At 35.3% G+C, this 23054-nt stretch overlaps 1 protein-coding gene and 1 long non-coding RNA gene across 2 annotated transcripts; one reads left to right on the top strand and one right to left on the bottom strand.

Moving 5' to 3' along the window:
* Window positions 1-266: 266 nt before the first annotated feature.
* On the top strand, window positions 267-11436 carry LOC110903882 (GDSL esterase/lipase At1g29670). Its single transcript, XM_022149679.2, has 5 exons — window positions 267-533; window positions 9576-9700; window positions 10338-10574; window positions 10720-10957; window positions 11047-11436. The coding sequence occupies exons 1-5, from the start codon at window positions 284-286 to the stop codon at window positions 11259-11261; spliced, it is 1065 nt and encodes a 354-aa protein (XP_022005371.1). The 5' UTR covers window positions 267-283; the 3' UTR covers window positions 11262-11436.
* Window positions 11303-15908, bottom strand: LOC118488147. Its single transcript, XR_004883995.1, has 2 exons — window positions 14349-15908; window positions 11303-13054 (listed from the first exon to the last, which is right to left on the bottom strand). It is a non-coding gene; the product is annotated as an uncharacterized LOC118488147 (long non-coding RNA).
* Between the last annotated feature and the right edge of the window lie 7146 nt (window positions 15909-23054).

The following is a 23054-nucleotide window of genomic DNA, read 5'->3' as shown; positions in this document are numbered from 1 at the left end:
TCCTATTTACCTTTACTAGTAAAATTGATTAGGACACTTTTTTAACACAATTGTTATTGACCTTTCGAGACCGATCAAGATTACGATTAAAAAAGTATATTAATCAACAATTAGAGGTTGTTTTTTTAAGATAGCTTGATTTGTAAAAAATAATCATTGGGTTTTCACCAAATTTTCTATCATTTTGCCTAACTCTTTTGCCAACACTACCCCGTCTCTTTAAAGTACTTAAGACTTTCCATTCATAAATGATCATCATCCATGTCTTCATACTCAAACACACATGGATGCTGATTTTGTAAAAATAGTCTTTGTCAGTAGCTTAATAATGCTATTGCTCTTTGGAAAATATATAGGCTCTGAAAAACCACAAGTCCCATGTTATTTTATATTTGGAGACTCGCTTGTTGATAATGGTAATAACAATCATCTCGAGAGTAATTGGAAAGCCAATTATCCACCTTATGGGGTCGATTTTCCTAAAGGTTATACTGGCAGGTTCACCAATGGCAAAACCTCTGCAGACATCATTGGTATGTCTCTATTACGTTTACAGTTTGTACACTTAGTGCTAACCCGCGTATTGTAGCGGGTATTGATAATGAAAGTCTTTAGTATGTTATTAAATAAATATGTCGGATCTTGAATGAGTATAATAATTTGTAAAAGCCGCTTAATTCATTATCGTTATACACCCAACGTTCTATTTAATAAATATTATTTAACAATAATGTACGCTTCTCCAACAAAATTATTCTAATGATACTAATATTTGTATTAGTTTAATTTGTTATATTGTTTTGTGAAACTTTAGGGGTTAATTTAAGTATGAACAAACCATAGGGTGTAAGTTGTAACATCTTAGACCTTAGATATTAATTTTGAAAATTTAAATCAAATGCACACTAATAATTTTGTTCGCCTCTTTCTCAACCTCTACATGTGATGGTGACGTCCAATTGGTAGTGGTGTCGTGATGACGGTTAGGGTTTAGGGTTTATAGTTATTTTACTATTTTAAATAATAATCACACATGCATGCCTTTTCATTTATGAACCATCGTGGTTTTCATACGAATCGACATGTCCCTTATGTTTTATGTTGACAATTAAATCAACACGTTACGTGAACTGATGTGATGGTTCGCACAACGGTTACACAACAAATATAAATGAAAGGATCATGACTTTTAACAAAGAGTATTATGGTTACATAATAAAAATATTAAATTTCACCTTTCAATATTTGTTTGGTCAAATAAATAAAAAAAAAAACAAAGTTAAAAATAGAAAGAAAACAATAAAGGAAGATATAAACATATCTAAATTGTTGTTTCATGCCATTTAAATCATTTTTCTAATTTGAGTAAATTACAAGTTTTGTTCTTTATGTTTACACAAAATTACAGGCGGTGTGACATAAAAGTTGACAAGTTTTGTACTTAATGTTTCAAAATCTTGCATGTTATGTCCTTTAGGCCAAACCCAGTTAAATTTTTTGGTTAAATCTGGTCATGTGCCTTGTACATGAGGGTATTCTTGTTATTTCATCTCTTCAGGGGCTATTGTGTAAAATAACTTATGTTTAGGGACTTGTTTGTAAAAAATAAAAAGATTTATAAATAAAAAAGAATCTACCCTCTCTCTATCTCATGTTCTCTCTCTCTTCTCTCTGTATATCTCCGATAGTGGCGGCGAATCTAACGGTGATGGTGGAGGTGTTTAAGAACGACGATGATGTTGGAGGTGTTTGAGAACAACGACGATGGTGGAGGTGTTTGAGAACGATGGTGATGGTGGAGGTGTTTGAGAAGGAATGAATCCGACGGCGAGGATGGAGGTGTTTGAGATGGACTAAATCCGATGGAGATAGTGTGGAGGTATTTGAGAAGGACTGGATTTGTTTTCGTAGATCTGGATTTTTGTTGGTTGGGAGGCTAAAGAGGTGGGTGGGTGGTTGATGTTTGTTGTTAGCGGCGGTGGAAATGGGTGGTGGTGTATTAAATTGAATGTGGGTGGATGGGTGGGTGGTTGATGGTGGTTGTTAGCGGCGGTGGAAGTGTGTGGTGGTGGGTTGATGGTAACATATTGGATTGTTTAAAAGACAAGAACGTAATTGGGAAAGGAAGCTCCGGTATCGTTTACAAAGCGGAAATGCCAAACGGAAGATATCAAAGTCAAAAAGCTTTGGAAAACGAAAACCGATGAAGAACCCGCGATCGATTCGTTCGCAGCTGAAATTCAAATTCTGGGTCATATTCAGCTCCGAAATATAGTGAAACTTTTGGGGTGTTGTTCTAATAAAAGTGTGAAGCTATTGCTTTACAATCCCATTCCAAATGGGAATTTACAGCTTGCAAAGTAATCGGAATTTGGATTGGGAAATGAGGTACAAGATCGCGGTTGGATCCGCACAAGGGCTCGCTTATCTTCATCATGATTGTGTGCTTGCAATTCTTCATAGAGGTGTTAAGTACAATAATATTCTTCTCGACTGCAAATATGAGGCTTATTTGGCTTATTTCGGGCCCGTGAAGCTAATGAATTCTGCAGGTGGTGGTGGTGAGTTCACCAACCTCGGGATGCTTTATTCCTAACCCCACAAGGTTCCGAGGCGGAGCTTAACCTGAGTCTCGGTTAAGAACTGCAATGACCTATGTTTCACATGGCGCACGATTCCATGGATAGTTTCATTCGAGATCGATGGTGGTGGTGGTGGGAGGTGGTAGTGGTAGAGGTAGAGAGAGAGTTATAATTATAATAATAGTTTTAAAAATATTTGGTTTTATTTTTTAAAATAATATTAAAAAGAGGGGTAAAAAGACTAAAATGCCCTTTTTGTAATTTGATATAACCAAAAAATCTAACTGGATTTGGCTTAAAAGACATAACGTGCAAGATTTTGGAACATTAAGTACAGAACTTATCAACTTTTACACTAAAGGACACCGTCTGCAATTTGATGTAAACATAAAACACAAAACTTACTCTTCTAATTTCTATGACCTGGAATGAAAAATGAGATTTTGCAAAAGTACAATGAAGGAAAAAACAAAACTATGTAAGGGTTCACGTCTACATTGCAACCGTTTAACTTGTATGATTTTTTTCTAATTTAATTTTTTTTTATATAAATTCCACCTGATATTAAAATACACAACGTCTACATTAAATTAATAATAATTTAATTTAATTTAATTATTAGGGGACTAGGGGTGGAATCCAATGTTTTAAAAACCGGTAAATACCGGCCGGTTATACCGGTATTACCGTTTTCAGATGTAAATCCGGTACGAAACACCCCGGTAAATAAGTGAAACGGCATAAGATTTGTACCGGCGGTAAAATCCGGTATACCGGTTTGAAACGCAATACCGGTACCGGCCCAGGGTTATTTTAGTTTGGGTTGTTACTTATTTTTATTATATATATTACTTGTCTTACGTAATTTGTATATATTATGATTATTCGTAACTAAAAGTTCTTATTTAATATTGTATGAAACAAAAATGGTTATCCTCTAGTTAATAAGGATGGCGATAATAGTGAATTTTATCTTTTATGCAACCGTGAACTTGATGTATTCAACACTAAAATGTCTTAAACATATCGTACACTTTCATTTAAAAGAGCTGGTTGGAAAATTGAATGGTTTTCGAATATTTTTTAGATTATTTTTTTATTATAGATTTACTTTTGGATCATATTTTAATATGTAATCATGCATTTTTGGATTAACTTTTGAGTTGATGTTGTAATTTATGAAATTATAGTGTTAGCTAGTCAACCCGGTTGAACCGCTCGGTATAACCTGGTTCAACCGGTTGAACCATTTTTTAGCCTAATCTGGTTTGATTTAAAAACCGGTTTTTAAAACATTGGTGGAATCACTAGTGATGGATTCCATCACTCCCACTATCCAATCAACTAATGCCATGTCATCAATCCAATTTCCATCACTAGTGATAGAAATGTAGGAGGGGTGGAATCACTAGTGATGGAATTCTATCACTCCCTCCCAATTTTTTTAATTTTCATTTTTAAATTAGAAAATAAAAATAAAACACTAAATTAAAAATTTCATTAATTTTAAAACATACTAGTTCAATTTAACATACTAGGAACATACAATTTAAAAAAAAAAAAAAAAAAAAAAAAAACCTACTCCTCGAATTTAACATACTAGGAACATACAATTTAAAAAAAAAAAAAAACCTACTCCTCGTCCGAATCCGGAAACTCTAAACCTAGAGAACCTACTAGTTCGATTAAATCGTATCTCAACCGAAAGTGAGTTTCTTCGTTACGCAATTGTAAATTGATATCTTGTGGAACTTGAACTTGTGTAGGAGGATCCGGTACCCAATCCGGGGATATTGCACGTCCGTCGTGTTTGATCAACATATTGTGCAATATGATACACGCATACACTATGCTATGTATTGCTTTCTTGGTCATTCAACGAACCGGTCGGTGTAGTATACCCCATCTACCCTTTAAAACACCAAACGCCCTCTCAACATCTTTTCTTGCCGATTCTTGCAATTTTTTGAACGCCTTTTCTTTAGCCTCGACGGGAAATGAGGGAGCTTTCACAAAAACAGACCAAGACGGGTAGATACCATCCACAAGATAAAAGCCTCGTCTGTAATGTCGACCGTTAACATAGAAAGGAGAGGAAGGTGCGGTACCATCCGTTACGCTTTGGAACAACGGCGACGTGTGCAACACATTGATGTCGTTGTTTGAACCTGGGACACCGAAATACGAATGCCAAATCCATAAATCATTCGACGCCACCGCTTCTAGTATGATGGTTGGTCTTTTGATGTCTCCCCTCACATATGCCCCTCGCAACTCTCTTGGACAATTTTTCCACTCGATATGTGTACAATCGATGCTACCGAGCATCCCGGGAAAATGCCATCTAGCCTCGTGTGCGGCATAAATACGTGAGATGTCGTGGCTCGTCGGTTTTCGTAAAAACTCGTTAGAATACAACTTAATGACCGCATTGCAAAAAAATTGCAAACACTCACGTGAAGTTCTTTCAGACATAGTTAGGTATTCATCATATTGATCGGGTGGGTTACCTGTCGCTAGTTGGCGAATGGCGGACGTGCATTTCTGAATCGGCGTGAAACTTGGTTTGCCCCTCACATCGTAACCTTCTTGAAACCATCCCTCGCTTGCCTCGATGTCTCCAACAATCTTTAAAAATAATTCTTTGGGTAAACGAAAACGATCTCTAAACGTTTCGGAATTGTATAGCGGGTTTTCCACAAAATAATCGTTCATCAAAACTTCGTTGGCACGTATACGATCACGGCCGACCATCTTCTTCTTTGGGCGGGACGACTCGGCATCAAGCTCGTTATACACCGACACAAAATAGTTTAGTGTGTCGTTGTCGGAAGACGACTCGGAATCGCTAGACATCGGAAACGTCGAATCGGTAGGGAATTCCATTTGAGAAAGATATAAAAAATGTGTGAAGTGGGTTTAAAATAGTTTAAAAGATATAGTTTGGTGTATGAAAAAATGGTTAAAATGTGGATATATATATAGATAAAATGGATTAATTTTTTTTTTTTTTTTATTAAAGTTACCGTTTTTAAACGGTCATGTGCACAACCAACGGTCGGATTTTTGAAACTTTAACGCGTGTTGGTGGTAACGCGTTTATTTTACCACGCGTGTTCAAGGTGGTGGCGGCGGTGTAGCGTTATCAAATAACGCGTGCTCGGGCTCCATCACGGGACCGCCCCGTCCCCTCTTATTATATACACAACGTGATGGATAAAAGTAGTATTGAGCAAAACCGTTTTTGAGGCACCCCGCACCCTTATTTGACAATTACATTTTCCTTCAATAACTATTTTAAAAGACGCAAATTTTCAACAAAAGAGATAACCTAATGTATAATATAAGTTTTTAATATACATAACTTTTAAACAAAAAGATATAACTTAAATTACTTTTTTTGTAGTTATATATAATATAATTGCCACTAATGAGTAATGATACAAGTTAGTAATAAATGAATAATTGCCACTATGTTTTTATTATTGCCACTTTTCTATATGAATATAAATAAGCTAATTTTATTAATAATTTTTAAAAACTTGAATTACGACCCGCCGCAATACGGCGGGAATTCTTTAGTTATAACTAAGTCGATTTAGGACGCGAACGTTATGTTGAACCTGTCAAACGGGAAAAAATAGACAATGTAAAAATGTTCACTCACACACGTACGTTGCGTCATGTTAACTCTCAAAATTTAGAACGAAATATAAAAACGTTAAACCAAAGACGCATGTTGCGATCTGTTAAGTCACACAATTTAGAACAAAGCATAAAGAGAAAAATTTGCAGAAAATGAAAACTATAAAGGACCAAAGTTGAAAGCAAAAAAAGTTGTGAGGATAGATTGGAAAAGATAAAAAAGTTTTGTGTTAAAAGTAAAAAAACAAATAGTCTTGGGTTAAAAGTAATTTATAAAATACTTTTGTGTGAAAAGTAAAAAAATCATTTTTTTTTTTTTTGTAAAACCCCCAAAGCGAAGGTTACAACACATAAGTAAAAAAATGAAACTGGTTAAATCGCAAAAGATGGAAACTTTTGAATTAAAAGTGAAAAATCAAATTAATCAAAGGGGTTAAATTGTATAAGATAGAAACTTTTGAATTAGAAGTGAAAGTTCAAATCAATTAAAGGGGTTAAATTACCAAAGATTAAAACTTTAAACTCAAATTGTCAAAGATTAAAACTTTAGGGTTAAAAAGGAAACAAATATTACGAAAGATTAAAACTTTAAACTCAAATTGTCAAAGATTAAAATTTCAGGGTTAAAAAGGAAACAAATATTAAAACTTTAAACTTAACTTGCAAAAGATTGAAACTTTAGGGTTAAAAAGGAAAAATCCAATTGTTTTTTGAAAAACTCCCAAAGCTAGTGGTACAACTACCATATGGACCAAGAACTTGCTTCCCAAAGCTAGTGGTACAACTACCATATGGACTAAGAACTTGCTTCATATATAGGTTTTAATACATGTGACAAAAGAGTAAATTACTTCATGCATTTTGTTGGTATGCATTCCAAATTATATAAGGTTATTATTAATTTTGAAACTGACGCAAAGGATCCTATATGACGAAATTAACGGGGATTTATTCAAATACATTTTTGAACGGTGCCCTCAAGTTTTGAACCCTCGACATTTTGGTAATTGGTAGATTTTGTTACTTTCAGTTGAGTCTTTCACTTCCAACTCCTATACGTTTTGTAGTAGTGGGTTAATAAGTTAAGTAGTGGGTAGTTTAGGTCATGTCTTCTTTGTTTTGCTATATATGTAGATGGTTAGTTTACTAGAAGAATTATGAATGAACAAATGAATTAGTCACTTCCAAAATACTTGTTTTCTCTCAAATTCTTCTCTATTTTTTTTGCATCATTTGATTACGATTTGGTTCGTAACAAAAACAAAAGGCCAATGAATGATTAAGGTAGTGTGCTTGAGACATATTTGGCTTTGGTCGATACCCGTTTCCACTCCATGAATGATTAAGGTAGTGTGCAATGGTCGATACCCTTTTCCCCTCCATGCACTTAAAACGAAAAAAAATGTCAATACATTTGTTTATTAAGACCATGCGTAATGGTTAATACCCCCTAAGGGGCATTTTTTTGCTACATTAGCATCATAATACGCTTTTAAAAAATGTGTAACGGTTAATGTCGCTCAGCGCGGCCCAATCCCAATTATTCTAAAGCTAGGGCTTTGGGGCACCAAATTTTTAGGGCCTCATTTATTTAAAAAATATACAAATTTCTAAATATTAAATATACTTTGATAATTATAATCATAAAGTCGGATTATATCTGGTGGTTTTATTCCTGTTTTTGTTGTGTGTAGGCATGGGTTCGAATCCCAGTTGTCTATAAATTCATATCTTTTAATAATTATCAGCAATTAGGGCCTGTCTTTCATTAAAAAAAATCTTTTTCTTAATTATTTTTCCTAATTTTTGGGTTTATTATTTACTTAATTATTTTTTCTAATTTTTGCTACAAATCCGATGCTATACAATTTCATTTAACAAAAAAAACACTTAATTTATAAATTTATAAGTGCCATTTAGTTTCTTATATGGGTTTATTATTATTAATTTCCACCCCAAGGAAAAACTGTAAATATAAATCTAAAAATAAAATAAAATTGGAGGGCCCGAATTTTTGTTTCGCTTTGGGCCACAAAAACGGTTGAGCCGGCCCAGATACCGCTTAATGCTCATTTCATTCATTACTTTCCATTATTTGTCTTTTTTTAGGCATTATTCTAGAAATGTTTCTTCCTCTTCATGCCCCTATAATGTCTAAGGGGCTGTTTGGTAGTCTCTGAATGGTCATTAAGAGGCTACATCTTAATGGAACCATTAAGAATTTTACCAATGAGAAGGTAGAAGAATGTGACATGTGATGATTTACCATTCAGATGTTAACTCTTAACCATTCAGACTTGAGGTTACCTCTTATTCATTCAGAGGTTTTAAACCATTAAGAGGTAGCATCTGAATGGTCATTAAGAGACTACCAAACAGCCCCTAAGAATGCAGTGTTAAGGGCGTTGTCAAACCCTTTGACGCCCCTATAATGCCCATTAGGCATGTCCTAAGAGTTATGTCACTGTAATTCACATATAACATATCAAAACACATTTGTATATAACCGGCATGGATAAGTATCATCTTACAAAAAGGTGAATTTTATAAAGTTATGAGAATTGTTTTCACATAGCTTGAAGTGTCGCAACTTATAGACGGTTTATCATTGGTTATATGTTTTTCACGCATGTTCATAATCATTATTAGTATGCGTACTCTAACGTCCACTTGGCAGAGACACATGTCTCTTAGAAGTGAGGTTTTAGGTTTTAGGTTTAGGCAAAGGGTGGAATTTAGGATAATTAGTGGTGTAAACCGTAAAGTAGGAGAAACATTTGCCATTTAAAAAGAAGTATGCCTACACTATTTTAGGGGTATTGATTGAGATTAATATTGGTAGTTCAAAATGGATTATTAGGGTTTTTTGTATGAATTCTATCTGATAACCGATCCAATCCATATCCCAGTTGTGTTCGTCAGGTTCGGGTTGTATGGTTATTGGGCTTATCGGGTCGGGTGGTAGTTCAAGTTTGGACGTATTCATTAAATATTAAAAGAATTTGGCTTACATACTACAATTTTGGTTCAAAAGATTCCAACCATCATGCTATTTGGAATGTAAATTTAATTCAACAGAAGAACATTACTTTCATACTATTTGGAAAGTTAACCATTCATAAATTCTTGATAATAGACCAAAAGTTGAATATATCTGATATTTGTTCCTAATAACAATTGATTTAACCGGTTTTCGGGTAACGAGTTTGCTTGAGTTGGGTTAATCGGGTACGGTAAAATCAATGGGGCTACTATGTTTGATACTTTTTACTTTGGTTGTAATACATGAAAAATATGGACATCAATATTATAGATAATTATTAATTAAGGTCTCTTTTGTGATTTTAGGTCAATCTCTTGGGTTTGATGAGTTCATTCCTTCGTATGCTACTGCAACCAATGACCAGTTCGGCAAAGGCGTAAACTACGCTAGTGGTGGTGCTGGTATTCGAGATGAATCTGGAAGTCATAATGTAATCACCATTTTTGTTATTTACTTTTTATATCACTTGAACACCAATTGTGAATAAAGCAACATATTGACACAGAGTGGAAACAATAGAAGAGTAAAGAACAATTCTCAAAGGAAAATTTCGTAATTTTTTAATGAATAAAATGTTACATGAGTTGCCTTTCTTTAAGTAAGTTCTAAATTTCACTACGTCAAAAATGGCTTACGGCCACGTTAAAAAAGTGTGTTCATACGCCTTTCGCCACACTTGTTTTTCCAGTTCAAGTGTGACCAAAGGTCGAGTCATCGTATGCATCATACGGCCACATTCACTTATGTGTGACCATAGCAACTTAAACTGTGGCTAAAAGGTCTTGTTGAAATCAGTCATTTTGTCAAATAATTGTGGCTAAACGGGTAGCAACGACCACATGAATTTACTATAAGTGTGGTCATTTCAATTCTATTATACAGTCACCAATAAGTTTGTTTTAGCCACATTAATTTTAAAAATCTGTGACAAAAAAAGGTAGTTGTAATCAAGCAAATGGTCCATTAAGTGTGGCTAAATTACATATTAAAAAGAAAATACATAAATTAAGGACGTAATTAGACATGTGAATTGATTTATCTGGTAGTGATTTTTTTGTTTGTCACAGGGTGACATAATCTGCTTGGATCGGCAGCTGCGTAATCACAAATCAACAGTTTCGAGCCTTAGGCGCAGTACAAAGAACACAACATTCCTAAAAGAATGCATTTATCTGATAAATATCGGTAACAATGACTACATAAACAACTACTTAATGCCAGGAAAACATTACAACTCAGGACTGATATATTCAAAAGATGAATACGCTGAAGTCCTAATGAAGCAATACCATCACCAGCTAAGGGTACACACTTTTCTCATTCTCATGTTTCCTTTCATCAAGTCATCAAAAGGTAGATATATTTGTCGAAAGTGAAAGTTAGGAATGTCAATAACTCAATGATCATATTACATTTACAGATCATTATAACTATTTTGGTGAATGACAGGCTTTGTATAACTTGGGAGGTAGGAAGATTGCTACGTTCGGTTTGACACATATAGGTTGCACCCCGTTTATGGTAAAAAAGTTTTCGACTAAAGGGAAACCATGCGTAAATTGGATCAATGATGTTATAGATGCATTTAACAATAGGCTTAAATCTCTTATTATTAAGCTCAATAAAGATAAACCAGATGCAAGATTCACTTTCATCAACACTGCAGGCATTTTATTTCCACAAGGAGGTACAATATAACCAATCATCATACCTTAAAAGTTTGTGTTCATACTTTAAATCTAAGCATGTTCTAAATAAGATTGTTGGATTTTTCAGCGGTGTCACTGCGAACTCCTGTTTGTTGTCAGCTAACCGGAGATTGGGCATGCACTTTGAACTCAAATCCTTGCCCTGTTCGGTCATTAACTACTTTCTTTGATGCACTCCATCCTACCGAAGTTTCCAATATGATGATAGCAACAAGATCATATAAAGCGGTTTTACCCACGGATGCTTACCCTTATGATATACATCATTTGACACAAGTTTAACACTAAAAAGACTACATGATAGAGATTGTTGGGCAGAAATATAAGCATAATGAGGTGATACTGTGCATTATTGTTTATGTTGCCAGGTCAACATAATAATCATGAACATAAACTGAATTAAGATTTGTCCTGTTGACCATCATAATTCATACCCATGTGTTGCTCTTCTGTTTAATTTGACCACACTTTCTAGCACAAATTTGATGATTGATCCCAAAAGTATTAGGAAAAAAATTACAAAAGGATGGCAGATAAACAGGCAACAAGCTGCCCCACAACCCCCCCCCCCCCCCTTTGAATAGCAAATTCAATCCTACCGAAAACAAAACTATGGTTCCTTGACGTTGAGAAATTGTTGTGGATGACCTTCTGCACTTTGTCCAGGAAACCGACAACTTCAGGAGCAAGGAAGCCAAAAGTATCAAGGCAAAAGAAATAAAGACATGTCGATTCTCAGGACAAGCTTTTTCATGCTTGGCAAATCCCGATTTATACTTGCAGCTGCAATACCAAATGTCAGCCATACCAGTCAACACTTTGTTCATTAAACCAACTTGACCTCTGTTTCGGTATGTATCATCATCTCAAAGCAGCTTTACTGGAATCTATAAAATTTCCGACGACTACCTATTGACCACCTCACTGACGAACTTATCCCAACTCTAAGCGCATCCAATTGACCCATGTTGTGACTTTGACTTCTATTAGCATCCATATTTAGCCTTTAAACATTTTTAAGGCTGATTTGGTATGTTCCAATAGCACAAAATTCAAAATTTCTCATCTTTTACAGCAGCAATGTTGAACCTTGCATGAGTTTCTTGGTTGACCATATTGTTGACTTTTCATATCCAAGCCATTGTCTATTTCTTATAATAGACAATAAACTTTGTCTTGTTTTGGTTGCCAAACTTTTAACTTTCTTGTATAAGGCCTTTGACACTTATTCTCTTTGCATTAGACTCAGTCCACGCGGTCTTTTTGCAGCAGAACCAATGGTTACACAGTTGACTATCCATGACTTTAGCTTTTTAATAGCTGCAACTCCTCAGATTACTCATAATCACAGTTCTTGAGCACCATAATCCGTTTATCATTGATTTTATTGTGTAAAACAAAATCATATCAACAGCCTCTTCAAACCAATTGGCTTTCCTATCCATGTTCATATACAAAACAGCTTTCCTCACGATAACAGCCGCAGCCCAACCCAGATTCCCAGTGATCCGGTTATTCTCCAAGCCCCAATAATCCCAGCTGCCAAAACTCAGGACAAGGTAAAAGGTTTGAAATAGCTCATCCATATGTTTCCCATGCATAGTTGTTAATAGTGAATAGCGACAAATAGCGACAAGGGACCTATATGCTACATAGCAAATAGCGACAAATAGTGACCACTATTTTATAAATAGCGACACAGTAGAAAAAGAATTTTGAAAATTTTTATATGTATGTTATATTAAAATACCATGGTATTGGTATATATGCTATTTTACATGTATATTTAACAAAAACCAATAATCCAACTATTTTATAGCTATATCTAATTGCTATTTACATCAAAAAAAAAAATTAAAAAATAACTGTCGCTATTTACGCTATCAGTCGCTATAACCCAAATAGCGACACTACATCGATTCGCTACATAGTGCGCTATAGCGATCGTTGTAGCCGCTATTGACAACTATGCTCCCATGTTGGTGCAAACTCCTTGCACATACACGATACCAATACATCTCTTTGCATCCGCTGAAGCGACCATGAGATCAACGTCGGACCGAAGCACAAGACCACTAAAAATTTCAAAAATTGTCATGATCCAACTGAAATGAATAGAGAGCAGAGGATAGAGGATATCCAATAAGACCAGAAACTGCTAAAGGTTACTACCCAGTAACACCTTATACCATCAATAAAACCCCAGTATTATTAACTGGACCAAATGCTCTTGTACCATGACACATCACCGGTGTTGCATAAAACATAAAAAATTAATTGAAAAATAAAAACAGTATTAATTAAGAAAGGAAGCAAACTCATTATTTCTCCAATGTAATTAAAATTGCAAACATGTTTAAAGCTTTTTGTTCCCAAACTGTTACCATCTTCCTTATTGGACATATGATGATTAAAAGAACCACTGTATTGGTTGCTTATAAAGGATTACTAAATGTCACTGCTTGTCGAATTTTGTTTTTGGTCAACAAACTAGCAGATTCATTAGACAGACTTGCAAAATGAGGATCTGCCCACTCACTGTTAAGTTATTCGAAAATCAGTTAACCCAGTTCGTGTCACCAAACACATATACCAATATTTAAAAGTCCTCTGGAATCATTTGGATTTTAAACGTTTCTAGTTACTTCGGAGTTCTTGTAACTGATTAAACATAATTTGTCTCTCTCCAATATTATAGTGAAAAAACCCCTATATTATTAGTTAAAACATTTGCAAATGAGCTTTGAAGCCCATATATTAATTAACAAGTTCAAGAAATAAACTTGGTTTTGAGAAGACAGCTTTAGTACTGTATTCTGGCTGTTCGTTTCATGCATATACATCTTGTCGCTTCAGTACCCCGAAAATAAAAATAGAGTAGGTTACAAAAATCGTCCTTTATGTATGTCACTTATTGCAAACTGTGTCCTTTGTCTTTAATAATTACAGAAAACATACTCGATGTTTGCAAACCCTTGCAAGTTATGTCCTTTAGCCCTAACTCAGTTAATTTTTGTTGTTAAATCTGACCAAATGGACCCCACATGAGGGTATTTTTGTGGTTAAATCTGAACAAATGGACCTCACATGAGAGTAAAATGACCAAAATACCCTCATGTGGGATCCATTTGGTCAGATTTAACCACAAAAAAATTAACTGAGTTAGGGCTAAAGGACATAACTTGCAAGAGTTTGCAAACATCGAGTATGTTTTCTGTAATTATTGAAGACAAAGGACACAGTTTGCAATAAGCGACATACATAAAGGGCGATTTTTGTAATTTACTCTAAAAAAACAACAGAAATTGTGTAATAACTTATGAAAATTGTAATTTGTATCCCCACCTTACAAGTAAAATAGAACCTTACCAAGTCATTAGCCAAGACATCTTCAATTTCCTTCTGAACCCTCAGCCGTAGACTATGTCTGCCGCATCATCCGAAAGCACATGACGTGCAATATAGCTCATTTCTTCTATATATATTGGAACGCATACATACACTACCCGTGTTACTAATAGGTATGGCGATTTTTGTTGAACTCTCAGACCAATTTTAGCATAAAAGCCACAACTATCAAGCATGTCTGCCGCAAGCTTTTTTACTCTTAACCTTTAAGCAAGCATACACATCTATAATATTTGTTTGTAATCATCTTGGAGGCTTTCATAACTTAGTTTCATTTTTTTATTTTGTTTCTTTCGGGACAAATGTTTTGGGTTCATTTATATGTGGCAAGAATGGGGCCTGTATAAATGCACTACAAAGACTCAAAGAAACTAATAAAAATTTGATACTAAGCTACGAAAGAACTTATAAAAACACGTTTGAAAGCTGTGGATTTCATGCTAAAAATAATCAAAGAGTTCTTCAACAGAAATCACTCGTAACTATTGGAAACAGAGACAGTGAAGGGTTTCTTTACCGAGCATATCGTGAGGGTGGGGTTCGGGTGCAAAGTGTAAATGTAGGTTCCCACCATCCACATAATCTTTATGGACACCAAAATGTATCAATGAATTGTATGTGATCTGTATTCATAAATTTGTTTGAAGACAGAGAAATATATTACTGATTAAGATCTGTTAGAGCTGTCGAAATCGAAGCAGCTGAAAAACAGATCTACGAAATCGATATGTTTTAAACAACAAGAGCTTTCAAATCAAAGCAGCTGAGAAATCTTGCAGATCTGTTAGGGCAAGCGGAATCTTGAACCGGAGATGAACACGAACAATGACAAACGACTACCAGTGTGTAAAAGTTTAAATCTTTATTTTTTGAACTCAAAAATCCGATTTTTTTAACAAAAAAAAAAGTAGTCAAACAAATCCTACAAAATCAAGTCTCCAAACAATAACAAAGAACAATACTGATTCAGTTTCGGTTAAAAACTGAATTAACGACTGTTAACTGAATAATAGCATACAGATAATAGCATGCCAGTGAGGTTCTAAACACCATAACTTGGTAGAAGAAGCTACTACTAATTCTTAATTTCTCTATCCTCATATATATGTAAATAGATACACAATCACATATGCACATAGACAACAGCAAGCAACCAAAATTCTAAAGACGATAATCACTAAAATTTAAATCAATAATTAGTTTGGCAAATTGGAAAAAATAATCCCAACTTTCTCAATTTGGCCAATAATCCCAAGTCAGTTATTAGCCGATAATAATCGGAACTGGTCAATTTTTTTTTTGTAAAATAGTCCACCGTTAAAATAGCTTAACGGAGTTAAGTTTTTTTCCGAATTACAAACCGATGTTTTAGGGCTTTTGATCAGAACAAGGAAATGAGTCGATTGATATAAAACTTACCTCAAAATACTGCCCACAACCCACGAAAACGGTGCTTCAATTCGGGTGTTTACATTCCAATTAACAAAAATCAAGCCATTTCGAGCACAATTTCGAGGTAAGTTTTACATCTATCGACTTGTATCCCTCGTTCTGATCAAAAGCCCTAAAACATCGGTTTGTAATTCGGAGAAAAACTAAACTGGCGGACTATTTTACAAAAAAAAAATGACCAGTTCGGATTATTATCGGCTAATAACTGACTTGGGATTATTATCGGCCAAAGTTAAAAAGGTGGGATTATTTATTTCCAATTTGCCAATTAGTTTTAGGGGTAAGCAATCTTCAACAAGACCAAAAAAATCCTAATTTCTACACAATTAAAACTAAAAAAATATAGATATTCATTAAAATCTTATAACTGCCAACTGTAATAGTAATATAATGATCCATAAGAATATCTACTTCACCTACAAATTAAATTTGACAAGTTTGACTTTTTGGGTCAAAATTGCAATATAGTTTATGAAAAAAAAGATACAAAACCTCAATCATATACAATTAAACAATCACAGTCCATACATGTATGGATCTACATAATTATTAACAAGAATGTAACATGCAAATCATGAACAGTGCAAACAAAATCAAATCGATACTTGAAAACCCTAATAATAATAGAAAGAGTTACAGATGATGAAGAAGATGATGTTACAGTGAAGCTCTGAGTGCGTTTGACACTGAACGAATTCAAGATGCTCAGAACGAGTTATAGAAGACCGATCGATTGTCTAGGGTTTTCTGGTCGAGAAAGTATTGACAGTTTTGGTGAAAGAGATGATTTTATAGTTACATAAAAGAGTAAATTGTCGTTTTTAGTCCCTAAGGGTGTAAGGAGTGGTTAAACATTTTGGAGTGGTAAACCAAAAAACCGACTAATTAGAGCGCGCTATGTCAATCAGTCAAAAATGTTTAAACTTTGCTGAAAAGTGTTGGCAATGGTTTAAACATTTGGTGAAGTGGTAAACTTTTTAAATAAAAAAAAGGAAAAAAATGTGATTGGTTGAGATTGGAATGGACCCCACCCCACACCCCCCTTTCTCTTTCCTTTCTCCTTTCCCGCATCGGTAAAGCCTCACCGATTTTAAACCCATTTCGTCAAACACTTCATGTGGCAAAAGGTTGGCATTGGTTTGCCACACTTTACCGAATCGGTAAAGTGGGTTTACCGAAAGCCACACCGAACACCCTAAGATTTCACCAAATATCTCACTTTAGTATAAATAGTATTTTTAAGTTTCTCATTTTCGTCATCTGTCCTAACTCCATCTAAAACCCCAGTTAAGTCAGAAGTATTTTCGTCGGGTGATATAACTTGGGGTTTTTTTTTTTTTTTTGAAAGGAGAATTTCATTAAAAACCGGCACAGCCCAAAAAAAGGCGGCCAAACAACTATACAAAATTACACCAATCGCTCCATGTTACATCTTTACATTTGGATCTATATTTAAACCAAAGAAAACCTATAGATTTAACCGAACTAACCACTTCCTCCACCGTCCTAGCTTTGTTCGCAAAAACATGATCGTTCCTAGTCTTCCAAACTTGCCAGCATGCTATAATCACAATCCCTTTGAAAGCCAACAACCGCCAACCATTAAGACCACAAAACTCATGGAATTCCAGAATATCCCTAACCGAAAAAGCTACCAAGTCAGGAACTTTACACCATCGGGTAATCTTCATCCAAACCAAAGCTGAAAATTGGCAAGCCGTAAATAGATGAAGCAACGACTCCCTCTCGGACCCACACAACGGACAAACGTCGTCCGAAAGAGGGATATTGCGCTTGCAAAGCTCCACCTTAGTAAGAAGCCTATCTAGTTTGGCTCTCCAAGCAAAGAGATTACATTTCAATGGGACCCATTTATACCATTCCCACACATGCCTGGAGCTAAAGTCTTTATTTCTATCAAACAACCGTTTGACAGACCCCACACTAAAAACCCCCGAGCCGTCACCCAACCAGGACCACTTATCTTTCTCAGCTGACAAACTGACCTCCCGGAGTTTCACATTTAAATCCATCCATTCAGCTAACTCAATGTTGGAGTTAGGAATGTGCTTCCAATCCCACCTAGCTTCAGGATTCAAGACCGGACGAACAATCCTATCACGAACCAAACACATTTTATCCTTCTCCAACCGAAAAAGATTCGGGAAGCACTCTTTCAAGGGATTATTGCACAACCAAGGATCGAGCCAAAAAGAGATACTGGACCCGTCACCAACACATCCTTTCATCAAATCCTGCAACCTATCACCCGCCACAATAGGACAAGAAGCCGATTTAGTAATGTTTCTCCAAACCCCTCCCAAAGAAGACTTGACCGGAAGAAAATCCCAAGTTCTCCTATCATCGTGAATAGAAGAAATAACCTTAATAACTCCCACTAGCGCCTTATAAAGGGAGAAAAAATAATTAGGAAGGCACCCCAAAACTGACTTGATAAGAGTAACTCTACCCCCAGTGGATAAAACCGTCGCCTTCCAAAGAGATAATCTAGACTCGAAGACATCAAACATCAGCCTCCAGTTCGCAATGCGGTTCATATTGGCCCCAACCGGAAGCCCAAGATACATAAAAGGGATCTGACTAGCCTTACAACCCACCAAACCCGCCAACCCATCGGAATCCAAAGCCGGAACACCAATACCATAAATATTAGATTTGGCCAAATTAATTCTAAGGCCAGAGCAGATATAAAAACCTCTCAGGATTCTGACTATGTTTAGGATATTCTCCGCCGACCAATCTCCAATAACCAGAGCATCATTCGCGTAAAAAAGGTGGGAGAGAACCGGCCCACCATTGGGGAGTTGAATCCCGGAGACAACTCCAATATCAATAGCTTTATCCATACAGCAAGAAAGGTCCTCCATAACTAATAAAAAAAGGAAAGGAGACAGAGGATCTCCTTGCCTCATACCTTTCTGACACTTGAAATCAAAAGTAGGAGCTCCATTGATAAGCACCGCAGCCCTAGCAGCCGAGAGGACCCCGAAGACACATTTACACCAAAGAGGAGGAAACCCCATCTGTCTCATGACCGAAATAATAAAACCCCAATTTACGTTATCATATGCCTTTTTGAAATCCAACTTCAAAAGAAACGCCTTTTTCTTTTTTGTCTTTAACCAGATAATGACTTCGTTAATAATAAGAGGACCGTCAAGAATGAACTTCCCCCTAAGAAAGGCAGATTGGTTAACCAAGACAACCGACCCAAGGACTCTCTTAAGGCGATTGGCAAGCACCTTGGACATAACCTTATTTATAACACCAACCAAACTAATAGGACGAAAGTCGTTAAGGCTCACCGGATCAACAACCTTCGGCACTAACGTAATAAAAGCAGCGGCACAACCTCTACCAACCGACCCGTCAACATAAAATTCATACAAAATCCTGACAAAGTCATCCTCAAATAAGTCCCAAAAATGTTTAAGAAACCTGAAATTCAAACCATCCGGCCCAGGGGCCCGATCACTCCCACATTCCGACACGGCTGACTTTAGTTCCTCTTTGCTGAAAACTTGGGTTAGGAATCAATTTACGTGTCTATTTTAGTATTTAGTTTCAACTTTCAACAACTGTTAGTCAATTTGTAATTGGAAAATTTGTCAAATTTAGAAAACACCATATAAAAGGGCACCTATTGTATTGGTTTATGCATTTATAAATTTATCTACTTCTTTTAGAGTTATTCTTTGTGTTTATTTTTACTTCCGTTCTACATCAAGTTTGAAGGTTGGTTTCGTTGACGTGTTCAAAGAAGACACTACAACAAAATAACAGGTTTTTCACAATACTTATGACGAATTGCAAGTTTGCAACCCCCAATTGCAAGTTCCCATGATATTTTTGGTACATTTGAGTCGATTCTGGAATTTATGTGCTACTTTAAATAAAAAAACAAGGAGCCTTGTTGAATAAAAAATGGATCTAGTTTCATTTGATAAAAATCATATAGTTACATTAGATACTTTCTTTGTTAATCCAGTTTATATATAAATTATAGGGGTACTTTCATATATATATATATATATATATATATATATATATATATAGAATAAATATAATGTACAAAAAGCCTTATCCTACATTATCGTACGCGACAAACTATAGAACTTGCGTAATTATGTTCCATGCGTTATTATCAGCAAGGTTTGACAAAATGAACATGCGTAATAATGTTCCAATGCGTGATTAGGTCAAAAAAAGGATCCCATGCGTTATTTTGTGTCCAATGCGTGATTTGTGCCTGATCGGACGGTTACGCCCTTCGCGTACATGATGTACGATAAGGGTTATTGTATGATAACCTTTCCCTATATATATATACCCCTACAAACTTGAAAAATATCATATATATACCTATACGAAATTATAACATATATACCCTTACAAAGTAGTTGAAATACCATATATACTCAATTCAATAAATGACACATTTACCTTTATTTTTCTAAAACTTTGAAATCTCATATATGACCTTTAACTTCGAATATTATATTAACTCATTTCTAGCTTAATTTATTTAGCTTAAATATAATATATGGTGCATACTGTTGTTTATGGGTAAAAAAAATAAATAAAAATTGGTAAAAGTAACTATAAGCTAAAAAAGTGTTATATAAAAATATGAAGTTAAAGGATGAGCATATATGAAAACTTGAAGTTAAAAAATAAGAGTAAAATGATCATTTATTAGATTGTTTTTAATAAATTAGGTATATTTGATATTTTAACTACTTTTTTAAGGGCATATATGATATTTTAGTTTTAATCGTGTATATATGAAAATTTTCAAGTTATAAGGGTATACATGAAATTCATTCTAAACTGTGTATAGTATTTTGACTAAAAATTATTTGAATGCAGCATATTCTAAAGCTCCTGAATGCTATAAATGGTTTTTTAAATGAGTTGAAAGCATTCTATCTACCCCCGAAACATGAATTAAGTAGTACTTAATCAATTAGAATTGAGAAAGTTGGTATCAAACAACACTCTATCATAGTGCTCTAGTTGTAAGAAGGTGGAAGTATGTTATGGAGGTATGGTGTTCAAACCTTAATGTCACCCGATTTACTTTGAAACACGTGATATGTCTCTCTCATGTTTGCAGTGGGATCATTCGGTGGGGGACGCCTAGTGATTGCGTACACCATTAATTATTCCTCTTTGGGTTGATGATTAGGTTAGTCTAGTATCATGGTTTTGGTTCATGAAGAAAGAAATCTGCAAATTTGTAAATTTAGATGTTCTTTGTTTGAGCACAATATGTGCAACAAACGACATGTTACATCCATTCATTTTCCTTAAAATCCCTCAAAATCACGTGTTTCATCAATTCTCCATTTTTATTTCTATTTTGTCTCAACTAAATTTTATTAGTGCATGTCAATAGCTATGGGCGGCTTAACCGTTTTAGAGGCCCCAAAACAAACTAAAGATGTGAGACCCTACCCTCTTTCCATATGTCATGTTATAATAAAAAATTTCAAGATTTTGTAACCTATTTGAAGATAGAACACTCGCATTTGAGAAAATTATTTGATAAACGGGTAACAAGATGGCTCTTGTTTGATGAAATTGAAGATGAGGGATTTCACCGGATTTCATATGTCGAGGCTATGTGTTAAACGAGCTTTCGGATGCATTGTATAATATGTACTACAATGTTAAGACTTCCAAAGATTTATGGGATGCCTTGGACAAGAAGTACAAAACGGAGGATGCTGGCACAAAGAAATTTGTGGTAGCCCGTTTTTTGGAATTCAAAATGGTTGATTCAAAAACAGTTATGAATCAATTCCAAGAATTGCAGATTATACTATATGACATCCTAGCGAAAGGCATGACACTTAGCGAGACATTCCAAGTGGCAGCGATAATTGAAAAGTTACCTCCTGGTTGGGTGGATTTTAAGAATTATCTTAAACACAAATGAAAGGAGATGACTATAGAGGATCTTATTGTTTGTCTTCGGATTGAAGAGGACAATAGAATTGCCCAAAAAGGCAGCCTTGCGCAAACTTCTGCTAGCAAACTTGGACCGAAGAAAGGGGTTGTGAAAAAGAAACCTCAAACGTTCCAAGGGACTTGTTACAACTGTGATGAGCCGGGGCATCGGGCTAACCAATGCAAGAAACCAAAGCGTGAGCGTGAGCATATGGCGGATGAAGACGGAATGCCTTTGGTGGCAATGATTTCCGACAAAACCGCAATGATGGATGAGGTCAATACTGTGACCAATACTCCAAAAGGATGGTGGGTTGATACGGACGCGACCCGTCATGTGTGCCCATACAGGAGCCTCTTTACCACCTTCAAAGAGCTTGCGGGAGATGAGAAGCTGTAGATGGGAAAGGCAGCCACCGCGGACATCAAGGGTGAATGAACGGTGATTTTAAAGTGCACTTCGGGGAAGGAGCTCACTCTAAGCAACGTGTTGTATGTCCCAAACTTGCGCAAGAGCCTAGTCTCGGGATGGTTGCTTAATAAGTTTGGATTTTGTTTAGTGTTTGAGAGCGATCAATTTGTACTTACTAAACGAGGAATGTATGTAGGCAAGGGCTACGCCCAAAATGGTTTGTTCAAATTGAATGTAATGGCAGTCAAAAAGAACATGAATAAAATTGCTACTACTTCTACTTATATGCTTGAGTTTTCTGATTCGAATAAATGGCATGGTAGATTAGGTCACATAAATTTTAATTCAAAATGCCGTTTAATCAATTTAAAATGCATACCAACATTCCATATTGATACATATTCTAAATGTGAAACATGTGTAGAATCCAAACTTACAAGATCATCTTCGAAATCGGTTGAACGAATAACCGAACCCCATGATTTAATTAACACCGAATATTTGTGATTTAAAAGCGGTACCCACAAGAGGTGGAAATAAGTACTTCATCACGTTTATTGATGATAGAACTAAATATTGCTATGTATATTTACTAAAAAGTAAAGATGAAGCAATAAGTAAATTTATCTTGTATAAAAATGAAGTTGAGAATCAACTTCAAAAGAAGATAAAAGCTTTGCGAAGTGACCGAGGAGGCGAATATGTTGCACCTTTTGCCGATTTATGCGCAAAAAGTGGCATTGTACATGAGTGTACACCTGCTTATTCTCCACAATCAAATGACGTGGCAGAACGAAAGAACCATACACTGAAAGAAAGGATGAACGCCA

Source organism: Helianthus annuus, chromosome 16 (assembly GCF_002127325.2).
Source record: "Helianthus annuus cultivar XRQ/B chromosome 16, HanXRQr2.0-SUNRISE, whole genome shotgun sequence".
Classification (NCBI taxonomy): domain Eukaryota; kingdom Viridiplantae; phylum Streptophyta; class Magnoliopsida; order Asterales; family Asteraceae; genus Helianthus; species Helianthus annuus.
This window is presented reverse-complemented; position numbering and strand designations above follow the sequence as displayed.

Bases quoted from the DNA above. Each gene is read 5' to 3' on its own strand.
- LOC110903882 (XM_022149679.2), top strand. From the start codon at position 284: ATGGATGCTGATTTTGTAAAAATAGTCTTTGTCAGTAGCTTAATAATG. The intron at 534-9,575 runs GTATGTCTCTAT...TTGTGATTTTAG, and splicing joins AACCTCTGCAGACATCATTG to GTCAATCTCTTGGGTTTGAT. The intron at 9,701-10,337 runs GTAATCACCATT...TGTTTGTCACAG, and splicing joins ATGAATCTGGAAGTCATAAT to GGTGACATAATCTGCTTGGA.